The following is a 14981-nucleotide window of genomic DNA, read 5'->3' as shown; positions in this document are numbered from 1 at the left end:
GCTCGACTATGATGCGCTATGCCATTTGTATAGTAATTAATTGAGAAAATTTGTGCCACCCTACCTCAGCTTCTCGGCTGATAGCGCAGATCCTGACTGGCCTTGGCTATGGTTGAGCAAAAAGCGAAGGGTTAACATTATCATTGTGAATCTGCTTTCTCGCTTAAAACAGGTCTGACAATCAAGAGAATTAAAGGCTACCGCAAACTAACCTTTCCAGCTTGGCTTTGCTCAAGTGGTCCAAAGATGCGAAAGTGAGGTAAGACTACAAAAATAGGAGGATGAAGTAAACTGTAGATGGCATTTTGTACATGATGACTTCTCACTATAATCGGCGACAAAATGAGTTGAGAAACTTTGCCAACAGAGCACACTGGAACGACACTTTTATTGTTGTCAAAGAAGAATAGTCCAGGAAGTACGTAAACTTTTCTGGAAAACCCCTTCCGCTGTTTACAAGGCTCGTAGGCAACAGAAAACAACACAACATTGCCCTGCAGGGGATGAGGGCATTTTCGCGGCGTGCCTGAAATATACCCTAAAGGATAAGAGTGTCTCAACAATTTTGACGCTGATTGTAGGTAAAACAATTTGCAGTACTTTCTCGACTACCGTGAGGATTTGTTACCTTGAAAACAACTTAAAAGATCCGCTTTCCTAAACAAGCGGTTGGCAGGTTCACAAATGAGTTGCTTTTCGGGCCCGAACAGTTTTCGGGACTTTCGAGAAACGGGCCCCTGGAGAAAAGATTTAAGCCGATAAAATCATTGCGAAAATTAATTCCACTGTAGAATACTCCGTAAAGAAAAATTACCACACAACAATAGCAAAGAAAATTCGAGTCCATTCACTCGAAGCTTCACTTTCGCAAGCACTAAAATGACTAACGACAATTCTGTTCCGTTCAAAAACGAATGGTCAAAAATCGCATAAATCAATTCCTTGCAAGAAAAGAAGAGTGTCTGTCCCAATGGCAAAATCTCCGGCCCAAAACAAAAAATCACCAAAGCAAAATATAAACTCGCGCAAAAATTTGCGCTACCCGGTAAGCTAAATTCCTAATATATATCCAAGTCAGAACTGGCCGGCCAGACCCGTCAGTTTGCAAAAAAAATGCAACAATATGATGGAACACTTGCATGAGTATATATCATCCTCGAAGTCTGTTAATTTGAAGGCGTTGTAGAGTTAGTCCTTCCAAATGCCCGGTCTGGCCGGCCAGTTATGTCAAATGGAAAGCATCCTAAGATAATAAGAGCGCTGTGATTGAAATGAAATTGCCAACTTCAAAATTTGTTTTCGTCTGTCTTGATTCAAAAATCAAGAGATTATAAACATCTTACCACATTGGTCAATTACGGCAACCGACATAAGTCGGGATGAAATTTGCGTCATGTCAAAACTCAAAGAAACTCCATTTGTTCGATTTGAGCTTAGTTCTTGCCTGTTATCTAGAGAAATCGAGCAACGTCCAAAAATGAGACAACTTAGAGTCAGAGGACGTCCATGCATGATACTCTTTTGACAAGCAGCAACCTGTTATTTGCCGTTTGACGTCGTTAATATGATACTAAATAGATACATTTATTAGAGAGGTTAGAGTGGTGTTCAAATGAGTGTAATTAGTAAAGTAATTTAGCGAATTGCTTTACTTTTTCATTACATCACTCAGTGATTGGTTCAAAGTTCTCACGCCATTTTTTCAACCAATCAGAAGTGAAACCAAAACCAATCGTGGCTCGCGCGTGCACACTTTCCCGCGCTTTGTGTCGGCTACGTGTAATTACTTCGAGTTTTGATTGGTTTACTGGATGGTCTCCGTCCTTTTTGATTGGCCAGAGTAATTACTTTGGTTTTGGTTTAACGACACTCGATTGAAACTCGCTCTAAGCATCACGTTTTACGTGAAACGGCAAACGTCGGATCGCCGTTTCACGTTTCACGTGGCTTCAGCTTCGCTGACTCACGGCAAATCGGAATGGACTCTGTTAACCTCAAGTATTTTATTTTAGTTAACAAAAAACAAAAACAAAACCTGGAGTCTTCTTAAAAGTTAACACTGTTTGCAGAAAAAGACGCTGTATAAAATGAAAATCCTTATCAGTAATATTTTGCGAGCTTCGATGAAGCTTTCATGAAGAAAATTGCGGTAAGGAGTCAGTTGAGAACGATCTATAACCATGAAACGTAATCTTTCTTTGTTTGAATTACCGGAAAATGGTTTTAGGGTTCGTTTTCTTCCACAAACAACTTATTGTGTAGAAGAGGAACGAAGGAAAAAATTCCAGGTATACGGCAAACGCGAAAATGCCAACGTTTGCGTAAAAACGACAAAATGCAACCGGCAAACGCGAAAAATGGCGGGAAAACCATTGTCACGTGGTCACTTTTGCCGTTCACGTTTCACGTTAACGTGATGCGAAATTCTCTATTTAGCATTGCGCTTACGCCAAATGAGAAACGGCAGGTTAATGCCTGTCATAAAAGCACGAAACTTCTCTTATGCCAACGTACCTCTTTCTTTTAAGAAGTTACTACATGAACTGTATATATCTGGATAGAGCAGTTTTTAAATGACTGCTGACAGCAATTACGCGATTGCAATTGCTACGCTTAGTGATTGGTTTAAAAATCTCGCGCCAGTTTATCAATCAATGAGAAGGAAAACCAAAGAGCCAATCACGACTTGCATGCGTGATTTTTCCCGCTCTTTGAGCAAGTTACATGGGATTGCTACGAATTCGGATTGGTTCATTGCGCTGTTTGCACCTGCTGTGATTGGTCGAAGTAATTCAGGGTTCGTGCTGGATTTTGCATATAAAATTCCAGGGGTATTCAAGGAGTTTTCAAGAACCAGAATTGAGTTTTCAAGGAGTGTTTGTAAGATTTCTATTCAATTCATCGTGTTTTTTTGCTGAAAAAGCCAATCTTCATATTCTTTCCCAGGTCCAGAGAGTTAAGTGCACTCACAAGCATTTCAACTTTTGCATTTAATCTTTTCCCAATGAATGAAATGTCTCTTTAACTTAATATGATGCAATGCCAACAATTTTCACCCAAGCAAAATTTCAAGGAGTTTTCAAGCAGTTTCCTACCAAATCTCTTTTTTCAAGAGCTTTTCAAGCGCCCTTTAAGTCCAAAATTACAATCCAGGGCTTTTCAAGGACTTTAAGGAGTAGCACGAACCCTGGTAATTACTTTGGTATTTTGTTTTACGATACCCAATTGAAAACCGCTCTATCAGGAGAGAAATGAGGTAAAATCAAACAACGTTCTTTGAGTTTGGAGAACGGAAATTCAGTTAGGCCTGACATTTGCTGTTTGTCTTAAAAGCGATTTTAAATCTCTCTATCAGAGAGCGGGCCGTGACTCCCGTAGAGCCCCGGAGCTGTTTGGAACAAGAGGCCACTCACGACTTGCGCGCAACCGCATGTATGCATAGGTTAACGTTCCTAGCGTTATGGCTTAGTTCATTTGACTGCCTGCATTTGTGATCACTTCGTTGTCGTGCTAGATCGATAGGACAAGCCAAAACGTAACCTTGTGAGAAGTGAAGTTTCAACGTCTCAGTTGATTGGCACAAAAAAATGAACTAACCTTGTCGTTGTTCTCAAAGTCCTGTCCTGAAAAGAAAAAAAAAGATATCAAGTTGAGTATAACCTTTAAACAGTGATTTTTAAGTATCGAACTAAACGATTGCGTTGGTCTTGTAGGGATATGCTCAGTGATTTGTTGTAAACTTCGTGCCATACAGCATCTACGGTCTCAAGACAAAGGAAAAATGAACAAGCTCTTATTTGGCTGAGAAAGAAGAAGGTTGCAGCCCGGCAATGGCGCCCTGAAAATGCTGTCATTCGTGACTATGACGTGATCGACTAAATTTTCACGCCCTTGGCGCCGGATACATAGATTTGCTTTGCGTGAATGGCTCACTGGACTGTCTGAGTCTCCTGTGATTGGTTAAATAAAAGTAGGTACTGTACTTCCCTTTACCTCTCTAAAACATGCGACATTCAATTTGCGCTGGTAAATTATTACTGTTGAAGTTCCGACAAACGGAAGCTCTTTTTCCTCATCGCCAAAGACCCAGGGTAAATTTAGTCAGGGCGGAAGGAAGAAATCACGAGCAAAACCAACGGAACGAAAATATGGGTCGTTTTGAAAGAATTTTTCCAATTCCGAATTTTACTGGCCATTTCTTCCTCACATCCGACCCTGTCCCGAGCTATTACCCCTGGGACTTCGAGGACGTCGCTTTCATAGGTTAACAAGACCAGTAGTGGTCTTTTCAGGGCAATTCTCTAACCCCAGCCTCCATATTTGGGCTCCTCTCTTTCTCCCTCGGGCATCAGATCAGCTGGTTGTTCCTCTAGTTGTTTGAGTGAGTCCATGAGATCGTCAAATGTGGTCTTGCTCTCTCCGCCTCCCTGCGAGCTAAAGTAAAATCTGGCCGTGAAAATCATGCGCAATAGCCTGCGACTATGGTTAGCTCTAAAACCAGGACTAACAACATCCATGTAAATAGAGTCCTTAAGAGTGACGTCACGTTGTCATGGTGCTAAAACAACGAGGATAATCTCCAGCCCGTGGTACAAGCAGAGTCAACAGGGTCCAGTGTTCTTTGTGTTTACGTTCAAAAGCGATGTTAAATACCTGTTACTAACGGAGTTCGAGGTCCGTACTGTAAGTTACGGAGCGAGTCTTTTTCCGTTGATTTTTTGGGCCACATATCAAATTTAAGAAAAAACGAGGACACGTAACTTTCAGTACGGACCCGGAAAACGAGGTTAGCACGATATTTATTAATAAATAATTATATATGTGTGTGTGGTAATCAGCCCCGCGGGAAAGGAAACTAGTTGAAGTCAAGTGGAAGGTTCAACTGCTACAAAGACTGTCGCGTCACGATCCGAAAAACGAAAAAATCTATTTGAAATAGTTGCTTGCAAGATTCAAACAGTTTTGCAAGTTTATGTAACAGAAACGACAAAAAAAACTTGCTAGAGAAAGTTCTACCGAAATTTCAAATTTAGCGGGCAGTACTGCCGGCCGTTCTGCATAATATCGCCCGCTAATTTAGCCAACCACAGGGATCCTACTATCTGACAGATATAATAATTTGGGTTTATCAACGGAGTTGATAATGTAAATTGGCCACCGTACAGAGATTCTCTGTACACTCTGTACAGTGGCCAATTTACATTATCAACTCCGTTGATAAAACCAAATTTTTGTATACTACTTCCCCACCGACGCAGCACCACTACCCCCTTCATTCAGATATAATAATTGTTTGTTGTATACTACAAAAGACGCCAAAAAGAAGACAAGAGAGTCATTGACAAGGGAGTCATTGAGTCTACTGACGTCAAAATTATCGGCAGAGAGGCTGAAACGGTCTACTGCTTTGCCCCGACATGCAACCATTGATTGGAGACCCACACTTGCAAATACTTCGCATAAATACAACAATTAAATGTTGCAAGAATACCACAGCAAGATACCTCGTTATTGTTTTGTCTGTCTCATCAGTGCGATCAGAGAACAGCAATCCAGAGCCTTGGTCACCAGAGGCAACAACAGCACTACTCGCTTGCGATCCCCGAGACTCCTGGAAACAAAAATTCCATCACACTGTGGATGTGCACATTGTAAATATAATATTTTGCAGTCTCATCTAATACTGGTAGAGATGAACTACCATACCTCAAACTACTTTTTTGAAAACAGTCTATGAGCCATAGAGTTATATATTGGAAGTGGAATTCTGAAAGGATTTTTATGAGTCAAAGATCAATGCGGTAACTCATGATAGCAACTTGGTGAGAGAACTTGTCAATGGAGCCATGCGTTCACTTTTGCCCTCTCGCCAAACAAAAATGGAAGGCATGGAGTTCCCAGTGTGGTGGTCCGTCCTCTGTGGTAAAGCTAGAGGGCCGTAAGTTAGAAAAACTGTGAAAGGTTAATTGAGTCTCCCTCAGTCTGTAAATAAAGTTATTGTAACGTATCACAAACATTTGATGTATAGCCAATGAAAAAAGTACACATGCTGGGATTTATAAGATTAGGTAAACCGTATCAATGGCACATTAAATTACGGTGCAAAGTATAAGAGCAGAATGCAATGTCTCCCAGAATTGCCCCTAACCTGGAAAAGCTCATCGACTTTCCTTCCCACACTGCTTGCTGTCCCAGGCCTGGACACCATTTCACTAGTTTTAACTCCTTCGTCATTCTTTGCAGCTTTTGCAGAACTGCTTGATGGGCCAACACCAGGATTTGTCTTTGATTTAGGTTTTGCCTTCTGGGTCGATTTCTTTTTACTAACTTTACCACTGGCTTGGAGAAAAGCCTAAGAGATAAGTCATATGATTATTTACGGTACTTTACCATTTAAGTTCAGAGCGGGTTGTGGAAGCTGATACTTCAACGCAAATACCCATCCGAGCCAATAATTATATGTATATGAAAAAAGGGAAAGATCACCTGGCACAGACACAATTATTACAGTCACAATTTTGGAGAAGGGTCCATCATATGACCAGATACGTCCAAGAATTTATAGGGCAAGACACAAGCCAGTTTTGATAAGCCCCACAAAGTATCCCCTTTCCCCTCCACTTAATCTGTACCCTGATAAACAGGTGATAAACATCACAAATTGTATCCTAAACAACCTCTTCTCAAGGAAACCACAAACAGTTACCAATGCTTGCAGATCCCTTGTTGTTTTAAATAGGTACTTACATCTGTACATAAATGTAAAGCTACAATTGTAGCAAAAATGGCAAATGCTTTGACCCATAATATGGAACTGTAAAGGCTAGTGCCAATATCTTGTGATGCAAGCATGAGCGAAAGCAGCATACAGCTGTATGCAGATGCATCAACTTGTCTTTAATAATAAATGTAAATAATAATAAATAATTAGCAGTATTAATTAATGATAACTACCGGTATTATGAATAATTATTGCATTAACTTGTCATCTGAGCAAAAGGTAATAACGAGATCCATGTTGATTTGTGCATACCATAGTTACTTGTTTACAAGTCAGTCCCATGTACATTGCATAAGGCAAAAAACGGAATCTTCTCAATTTATGAGTGCAGCGTTTACTTGGGATACTGATCTTATTTTCCTTAGACTTAATTTCAGGAACTGTGGATACACGAAGTTCAAAACAAAGCATTTTTCCAGCAGTTGGTTCAGCACTTGTTGTACCTACACTATGTGGGCATACTTTCAACTGGAAATCCTTACATTTTAAGTCTTATGTCACCAAATGAAAAGCCAACCTGTTTCCCAGGTGTGTTCATTATACCCAAGATGATAGTGGTAATTCTGAATAAATTATTTAGCTGGAACTTGGCTCTACATTTTTGACTCATGCATACATGCAAGTCGAAAGTGAGTTTTGGATCCTATTTTAATGTAAAAAAATATTGACTTATACATGGGTAAATACAGCAATCGCTTGCCTCTTGCATTGATCTAGTGCAATTTTGGGGTAAAAGTCTGTGTCCTCTGGTGGAGAGATGAATTCTGACATAAAAAACAATTTCAGCCAGTCTACATGCTCTTTTAAGCAAAGGAAGAACATCAAAAAATGTACAGCCCTGTATGATAAGAAAATTCAAAATCAAAAATTCATTTTACCAGTTCCTCTTCAGCCTTTCTCTGGTTGTCATTTCTCTTCTCTTCCCGTTTCTTTTGCAGTTCCTCAATGGCTGCTTGTCTTGCTAATCTCGCTTTCTCTTCTCTTCGTTTTCTTTTCTCTTCCTCCTTCTGCTCTCGTGAATCTTCCTAAGATAAATATTCAAGAACTTGCTTGTGCAATAAACAACATTCTAATCAGAGCCTCTGGAGCCAACTACACCTCGCATAAAACAATCTGTCCTTGTGGTTGGATTTGTGTGGATCATGGTCAAAGTAACTTTTCATTAGACTCCAAGTTAACAGATAACCATAATGCCAATCACAAACTGCATTTCATTCCAGTTTTGAAAGAATTTCTGCAATGCAAAGCAGTTTGTAACTTCATTTCACGAATAGGTCCAAGCCTCATACCAGCTCAGCCATGGAACTAGCAACTGCCAATTAATTTTTGTAAACTTTACACAACTGTTACTCATGCAGCCTTTCAGAGGCAAGCATCACAAGCAGTTAATGTAAAATACCATTTTATGGGGCTAACATTTGACTCTTAAGGAGCAAAAAAAAAGTCTCAAGAGTTTAGGGACACTTTCAAGATTACTTGTAATACAAGCACAGAGGCAGTCATTCAGTGCTAATTTTTCATGTACAGGAACTTTAATTTCTTTTTGATATATATTTTGTTGTTTCTTTCCCTTTGTTTGTTTTTCTTCTTTTCTTTCTTTCCACCCATCAGATAATTCTTATCCTATGGTTGGCTTGAAATACCAAATAAAACTTAAAACTGGGGTAGCGTAGTGGCCTGGGTTCCATGCCCATGCGGGACCTTAAGGTTGTTGGTTCGCTTCACTGCTCCAAGAGGTTTTTCTCCAGGAACTCTGGTTTCCCCTCTCCACAAAAAAACAAAATTTGATTTGACTTGCATTTATTTGTTGATTTCAGTTTACAGCGTCCCCGATTCGTGCTCCGGTGCTAAAGGACTAGACACTTAAGGTGGCTTACTACAGGTTTCCAAAGAAAAAGATCAAGATTTTGGAATCTGTGAAATTAAAGCAACAGAATGTCTCTTCTGAAGTTAGTCACTGCAATTGATGTAAAATGTTATTTTACCTAACAAATAAACACAAATCAGGGGAAAATGCTACATAAAGTGACCATGCTCCCGGAGAGGGGACTGGAAACTAGACATTTCAAAGGCCTTTTTCTCAAAAACTAGCCATCATATCATATCATATCATATATCTTTCTTTACCTGCGAATTTTAGAGTAGCTTGGTGTAGCTAATACTTCTGAGCATTTACCCTCCCAACCATGATACACCACAGAAGACCGCCATATGACCCCACCTTAAAATTTCAGGATTTCCTTAGCAAGAAAAAATAATCATGTATAGAAATAAATGTGAAATCTGTCAGACAGGTTTTCGCAAATGGCAAAAAATGTCGATTTTCATCTATTGTGCTAATAACTGAAAAACTGTCTGACAGATCTTTTTTTTTTTTAATGTTGACGGTTTCGTCTTCATATTGTTTACTAATTCCCAGAATTTTGACCCTGGTCGTATGGCTAAGTTTTGAAAAAAAGGCATTTGAAATGTCTAGTTTCCAGTCCCCCATGCAAGAGCTTGGTCACTACATTGAGCATTTTCCCCAGACTTGCATTTATTTTTTTGGTAAAATTACATTTTACATCAACTGTAGTGACTAACACTTCAGAAGAAACATCCTGTTGTTTTAATTTCACAGATTTCAAAATCTTGATAGTTGTCTTCGGAAAACAGTAGTAAGTCACCATAAATAAAGGTCCTTTCCATTCCTTTCCTTAACTCAAAACATCTTACCAAAAAGCATGAATCACAACAATTTGTGCTTACAAACCAAGAGAGACCAAACTACACAACACTCTCCCATTTAGCACAAAACATAAAACTTCTAATAATTATTATCTCCTCTAAAGTAAAAAACTTGTACCAGGATGACTCTCCACCTATCACAGGTCTGCAATTCAGTTTAGACAAAACTCAAACTACTTGAGCGCTCTCTCATATGCAAATGTCCCAAAATTTCCCATTAGAGGAATCTTTATTTCTTTGTTAAAGGGAACCTCCAGTCCAACTAACGAATAATTTTAAACCAAACAGAATAATGTTTGCAATCAAGTTTATTCAACAATTTTTTCTAAACAGGTGTTTGGATAATTGAAAAAAATGAATTTTAGAATCTCTTATTTTCACTTTCACCTGGGTGACACCAATTTGAATTATTGTGTCTTCTTACAGTTGCCCTTATTATTTTCAAACAAAGAGTTCTTGTTTTGAAACAATAGGGCAACACGACAAGTCACGATCATTCAAGACGACGCTGCCTGGGAAATTTGAAAACCAAAACAAGCGTTTTTGAAATTCATTTATTTAGGATACAAACGCTTTCAATGGAAAACGTTCAAACAATTTTAATTGTAAGAATTATGTTCTGCTCTTTAAAGTTATTTTCTTGTTTTAGCGTAGGTTCCCTTTAAATCAATTATTACATAGTATCAGAAACCCATGAGGGTTGAAACGTGTAACACACGTTTACAGCTTCCGAATATTCAGTGCGAACTGATTGGTTGAATGTTTCAGTGCTAAGTACCATATTTGGAAACCCCTCGCTCTTGTTGTTCCAAATATGGTACTTGGCAAATTGAATATTCAGAAGCTTGTTTCCCAGCACACAAGGGGCCGTTACAGGTTTCAACCCTTATGGGTTTCTGATATATAGTATTTATTTGCCAAAAATTTATGCAGGTATTTTGAAACATACCATTCCTAATGAACAACCACTCATCATCTGGTTTCCCTTCTCGATTTTCTTTTGCTTTAACAGCTCCTTAACAGCATCCTTGCCACTAAGATCTTTCCTAGTTTTCCACCCACGAAACCAGCGCTGAATATTTATGGCCGCTCTCTTGCGTTTTTTATCAGTGTCATCTTCAAGAAGGTCATCAAGAAACAGTTTGGGGATGTCATTCCTTCTTGAGACAGATTTATCTGGTTTTACCCAAGGAATACCCCCCTCAGTCAAAGTAAAATCTGTTGCATTTTGATCCACAGAATCCACAGGGCCCGTAAGGTTGTCCAGATCATTTTGCAAAAAATCCCCATCAATGTGATTGCTTGTTTTGTGAGTACCAGGCCACCAGCTGTGTTCATTCTTTGATTCCGAGGATGACTGAAGAAACAATGGTGGAACAGGTGCTGGGTCACTCATGGCTTGCCACCATTCCTCCACCTCATCTGGTTCTATGGCGTTCTGGGATGTTGCTAAGGGTCTGTCCGGTAAGGAAGATGGACTTGCTTTAACAGCATTTTTGTGACGCTGAAAATGAGATGAGCGAAGCGGGAAATGAAGGAAATGGTATCAAGACTATAGTGATATTACCCAGAGGAATACTTTTTTATACCTTCCTATATGACAGAAACAATCAGTGTATTGAATATCTTGGTGTATTTCTTGACTAGAAAATGTCATAAGTTTGTCAAGGGTTTCATTAAGATTTTTTTCTCAACAATGTAGGTCACCAGCCTTTGGCAGCTGGGCATTTTAATGCTTTTGATATACATGTAATAAAGTAAGAAGAAATGATGAAAACAGCGAGAAAAAGTCATGGCAAGAAAGTGTACACAGCCAGTCAGTTTGCCTGGTGTCCGACCCTTAATAAACCCCTCCTGGTTTGCAACCTTCAAACCAAAACTAGATGAAATTTAAGCTTAAAGTATAGCCTACAATGTAACTATAGCCTCTTGTTTATTTCCTAATGGTTTCACAAATAAATGCAAAAATGTCTCTCTGCACTTACTTGGAAATTGGTTGCCAGTTTCGGCTTAACTCGCGCTTTGGCTTGGGACATGATAAGGGGAATGTGATCTTCCGAGAACCTGACAAAGAAAAGTGAGACAAAGTAAAATAAATAATTGGCTTAGACTCTTTTAAGTATCCTTCATCATAGAGAAAGTTAGGTTAGATAAAGCTGGTCAGCTACGGGACATAACTTTATTCAATAGATAAGGCTCTTCAAGATATTTCTTATATCAGGGGGTTAATTAATTTAACCCATTGACTCCCGGGAGGGAGACTCTGTGTAACGTCAGCCAATCATACTCGTCAATGAGGGGGGTGGGCGGGAGGACAGTTCAGGAGTCAATGGGTTAAGGACCAGGCACCCAGAAAATTGATCCCCTATTAACAGGAATTTTCCTGGTTGCTTTCACAATCTCTGCTGTTACACTGTAACAATTTCTCAAGCCTTCTGTGCAAAACCTTAACAACACGCTTTATTTCAAGCCATTGCAATAATTGCAATGGCTTGAAATCAAAGATGAGAAATCTTCTCATCTTTACCTAAACTGGAATGAACCACATGGGGTCTAAATAAGTCCAGTCCTCACTACCTGCTTTGCAAAGACTGAACAACACATAAATAAATTCTAAATACCACAAGTATCAACCCAAGGCTGCTGCCTCAGAAAATTTTAAAGGGGCCCTCAGAGCTAAACGCTGAGAACTTAGGAGCCCAACATATGAAGTGAAAGGTGTTGCTGTGAAAAATTAAGGAGCCCAGAGCTATTCTTTGGGAGCCTCAGGCTACCGGGCTCCTGTTAGGCAACAGCCTTGCAACCCATTGACTCCTCGACACCAGACAATGATACTCATCAAAAGGAAAGTAAAGTGGTGCATTTATATAGCTCCTTTATCACAAGTCTCAAAGGCGCTTTACAATGATCAATTTACCCCCAGCAGACTGGAAGCATATACAGGCGCAAATTGCAGCCGCTTCTAAGCAGTCCATGCATGCTGGTACTCCTTTTACCGACCTCGGAAGGATGGAAAGCTGAGTGAACTTCAGCAGGAAAGAAGGTCGCCAAATATTCCACTCTCGGCAGAACCGGGAATGGAACCCGGGACCTTAGGGTTGGAAGGCAGAGATCTTACCACTGTAAGGGATTTTACTTTGTCTAACATCAGACTATAATAATTATCAATGGGGGGGGGGGGGGGGGGGTTCAGGAATCAATGGGTTAACAGCGTCTACATGTACATCCATTCAAAAACTATGTCCCCTTTAAAATTACATATATTTACTTTGCTCCTTGAGCTTTGTAAGTGTTGTTTGTTTTCCTCCTTGCACCTGAGCTGCTGCTGGTTCGAGCACTGTCAGTGTCACTACCAGAAATGTGAATTTCGTTGTGCTGCGACTTAACAAAGCCTACACTTCCACCTTAAAAAAAATATATCAAAGTCTCTGTGAGACACCTCAGTGATGAAATGTAGAGCATTGGGATATATATTCTACTACGACTTTTAAGACTTTAATTTTGATAACTCAATGGAAAATTTAGAACTACCCCTAAAAATAATGAAATAAGAGCAAAGGGTGGATTCAAACCTGTGACACGTGCACTTCGCACGTCTCTTTGAGCACACTTGTACACCAATTCGGCTGCCCGAATGAAAACCGAAATTTAAGAGCCCTGAAGCCCATGCTCACTATACTTCATTTAGACTTCATCATCACTGAGGTAAAAAGGTTAAAAGGAAGTTACTATTAGAGGGTTCCTTACCCAACTAAGGTGCAGGCCCCTGTATTTCAAAGGCCAAATAACTTTATCAGGTGGATAAGTCAGTATTAGACTTGGTTGGACAATTTAATTAAACAAATAATTGTCACCTTTTTATAACCACCTGAAAAATTCTGGTGTCTTCACCAGGATTCAAAAACCCATGACCTCTGTGATGCCGATGCATTGCTCTACCAACTGCACTATGAAGCCACACAGAACTTTGGGAGCAGGTCAATTTGTTGGGCTTACATGTTCCCATGAAGGGACTAAGACATGACAGAAATGTATAAGTTCAAATCCCGTTGAAACCATCTGAAATTTTCAGGTATCTATAAAAAAGTGACAATTGTTTAAATAGACCATTTTACAGTTGTAGCTAAGTTACCTGGCCTATGAATGGAAGCGAGGCTGCCGGTGACCCTGTTTTGATACAAACCTCCGTGCTTTTGTAATGTTAATACGGACTAACTAGAATTACAACAACACAATTTGCATGATAAAAGCAGTGGGGGCTGTATCAATGCACGGTCACCGGCAGCCTCGCAGCCATTCATAGGCTAGGTCGCTGAGCAAACAACTGTAGAATGGTCTATTGTCCAGTGAAGTGTGAGGATCATTTCTACCTTTTGTTATCATTATTATTATTTTATAGTAAGATAAACTTTTTTTTTCATATTTCTCAGTGCATTCTTACTTCTCCTATGTTGTCTAGGTTTTTGAGAAAGTTGGCCTGTTCCAGTTACTGACAGAAAGTCACTCACATCAGATTCCTGTTATAGATAGAAATACAAATGAAGCAACGTGTTTGTATCACAAATTTGGCTTGAATTTTAAACTGTTTCAAACATAAAGAGGAATACAGAAACAATATACACATGTATCCCATCTGACCCCTGTTATATTGCTATAGGGAAAAAGCTTACTTACTACTTTTTGCGCAAGAGAAATTTGCTGTTCGCATCTTAATCAGAGTTAACCATTCAATCACTTTACATATACCAAACGACGAATTACCGATAACGACACTGATTTCTTTTGCACATTCAGATCCAAGTTTACGCGTCAGTTCAGCAATCAAACTTTCCACTAAATTTGTTTTCGCCACGATAATTGCGACCATTCCCATAGCGATGGCCTTCTAGAAAGTGCTTGTGCATTACAAGTTCGACCAAATAAAAACAACGCTATTTTCAAATGTTACCTCAGCAGTTTAATTATTAAGCTTCATAGTAAAGTACTTCGAGCTTTACTCAACTCACCAAACTTGCAGTTGATCGTGCTGAATGTTTGCTTACATCTGCAGAACTCGGTCTGTTAGTTTTTGCTGAGCCTGACCTTTTTCCCGTGAGGTTTTCAGCAGAATCAGTTTTCCTATTTTTCGCTGACATGATTTCAAATCGTTTCTCGAAAAAGAATGCAAAAATTTCTCTAACCATGCGCATCAAAAACACAGCACATATCAAAGCCCATATTCTTCGTGACTTAGTGCACCTGTACAGCTATTTGAAAAGCACAAAACGCCGCGATTGATCACAGTGAACGTAGTTTCTTGCCATAAACAACGAAATTGGCGCCCAGACGCCATTTTATAAATTACAGGGTTACCAAGCTCTTACTTTTGCTGTCCCGATTGTCCCGATAACTTTTCGGACCCGCAAAGCCACTTTAATACGAAACTGACTTCCGCATGTTTTCATGCGCTGGTCTTTTGACATGCTTTCAATTT

At 39.5% G+C, this 14981-nt stretch overlaps 1 protein-coding gene across 1 annotated transcript in view; it reads right to left on the bottom strand.

Annotated features, from left to right (window-relative positions):
- LOC137970664 (centrosomal protein of 131 kDa-like) overlaps positions 1 to 14858 on the bottom strand; it is a 37310-nt gene extending 22452 nt beyond the window's left edge. The window contains exons 1-12 of the mRNA XM_068817187.1: positions 14515 to 14858; positions 13950 to 14025; positions 12777 to 12912; positions 11494 to 11572; positions 10458 to 11012; positions 7660 to 7806; positions 6149 to 6352; positions 5505 to 5611; positions 4307 to 4434; positions 3598 to 3623; positions 213 to 265; positions 65 to 106 (exon numbers count right to left, since the gene is read on the bottom strand). Of these exons, the coding sequence (XP_068673288.1) occupies positions 65 to 106; positions 213 to 265; positions 3598 to 3623; positions 4307 to 4434; positions 5505 to 5611; positions 6149 to 6352; positions 7660 to 7806; positions 10458 to 11012; positions 11494 to 11572; positions 12777 to 12912; positions 13950 to 14025; positions 14515 to 14697 (1736 nt within the window). The 5' untranslated portion in view covers positions 14698 to 14858. The remainder of the gene's footprint in view (positions 1 to 64; positions 107 to 212; positions 266 to 3597; positions 3624 to 4306; positions 4435 to 5504; positions 5612 to 6148; positions 6353 to 7659; positions 7807 to 10457; positions 11013 to 11493; positions 11573 to 12776; positions 12913 to 13949; positions 14026 to 14514) is intronic.
- Between the last annotated feature and the right edge of the window lie 123 nt (positions 14859 to 14981).

Source organism: Montipora foliosa, chromosome 9, assembly GCF_036669935.1.
Source record: "Montipora foliosa isolate CH-2021 chromosome 9, ASM3666993v2, whole genome shotgun sequence".
NCBI classification, from domain to species: Eukaryota; Metazoa; Cnidaria; class Anthozoa; order Scleractinia; family Acroporidae; genus Montipora; species Montipora foliosa.
The sequence above is the reverse complement of the archived record's forward strand: the minus strand, read 5'-3'. Positions and strand labels throughout refer to the sequence as shown.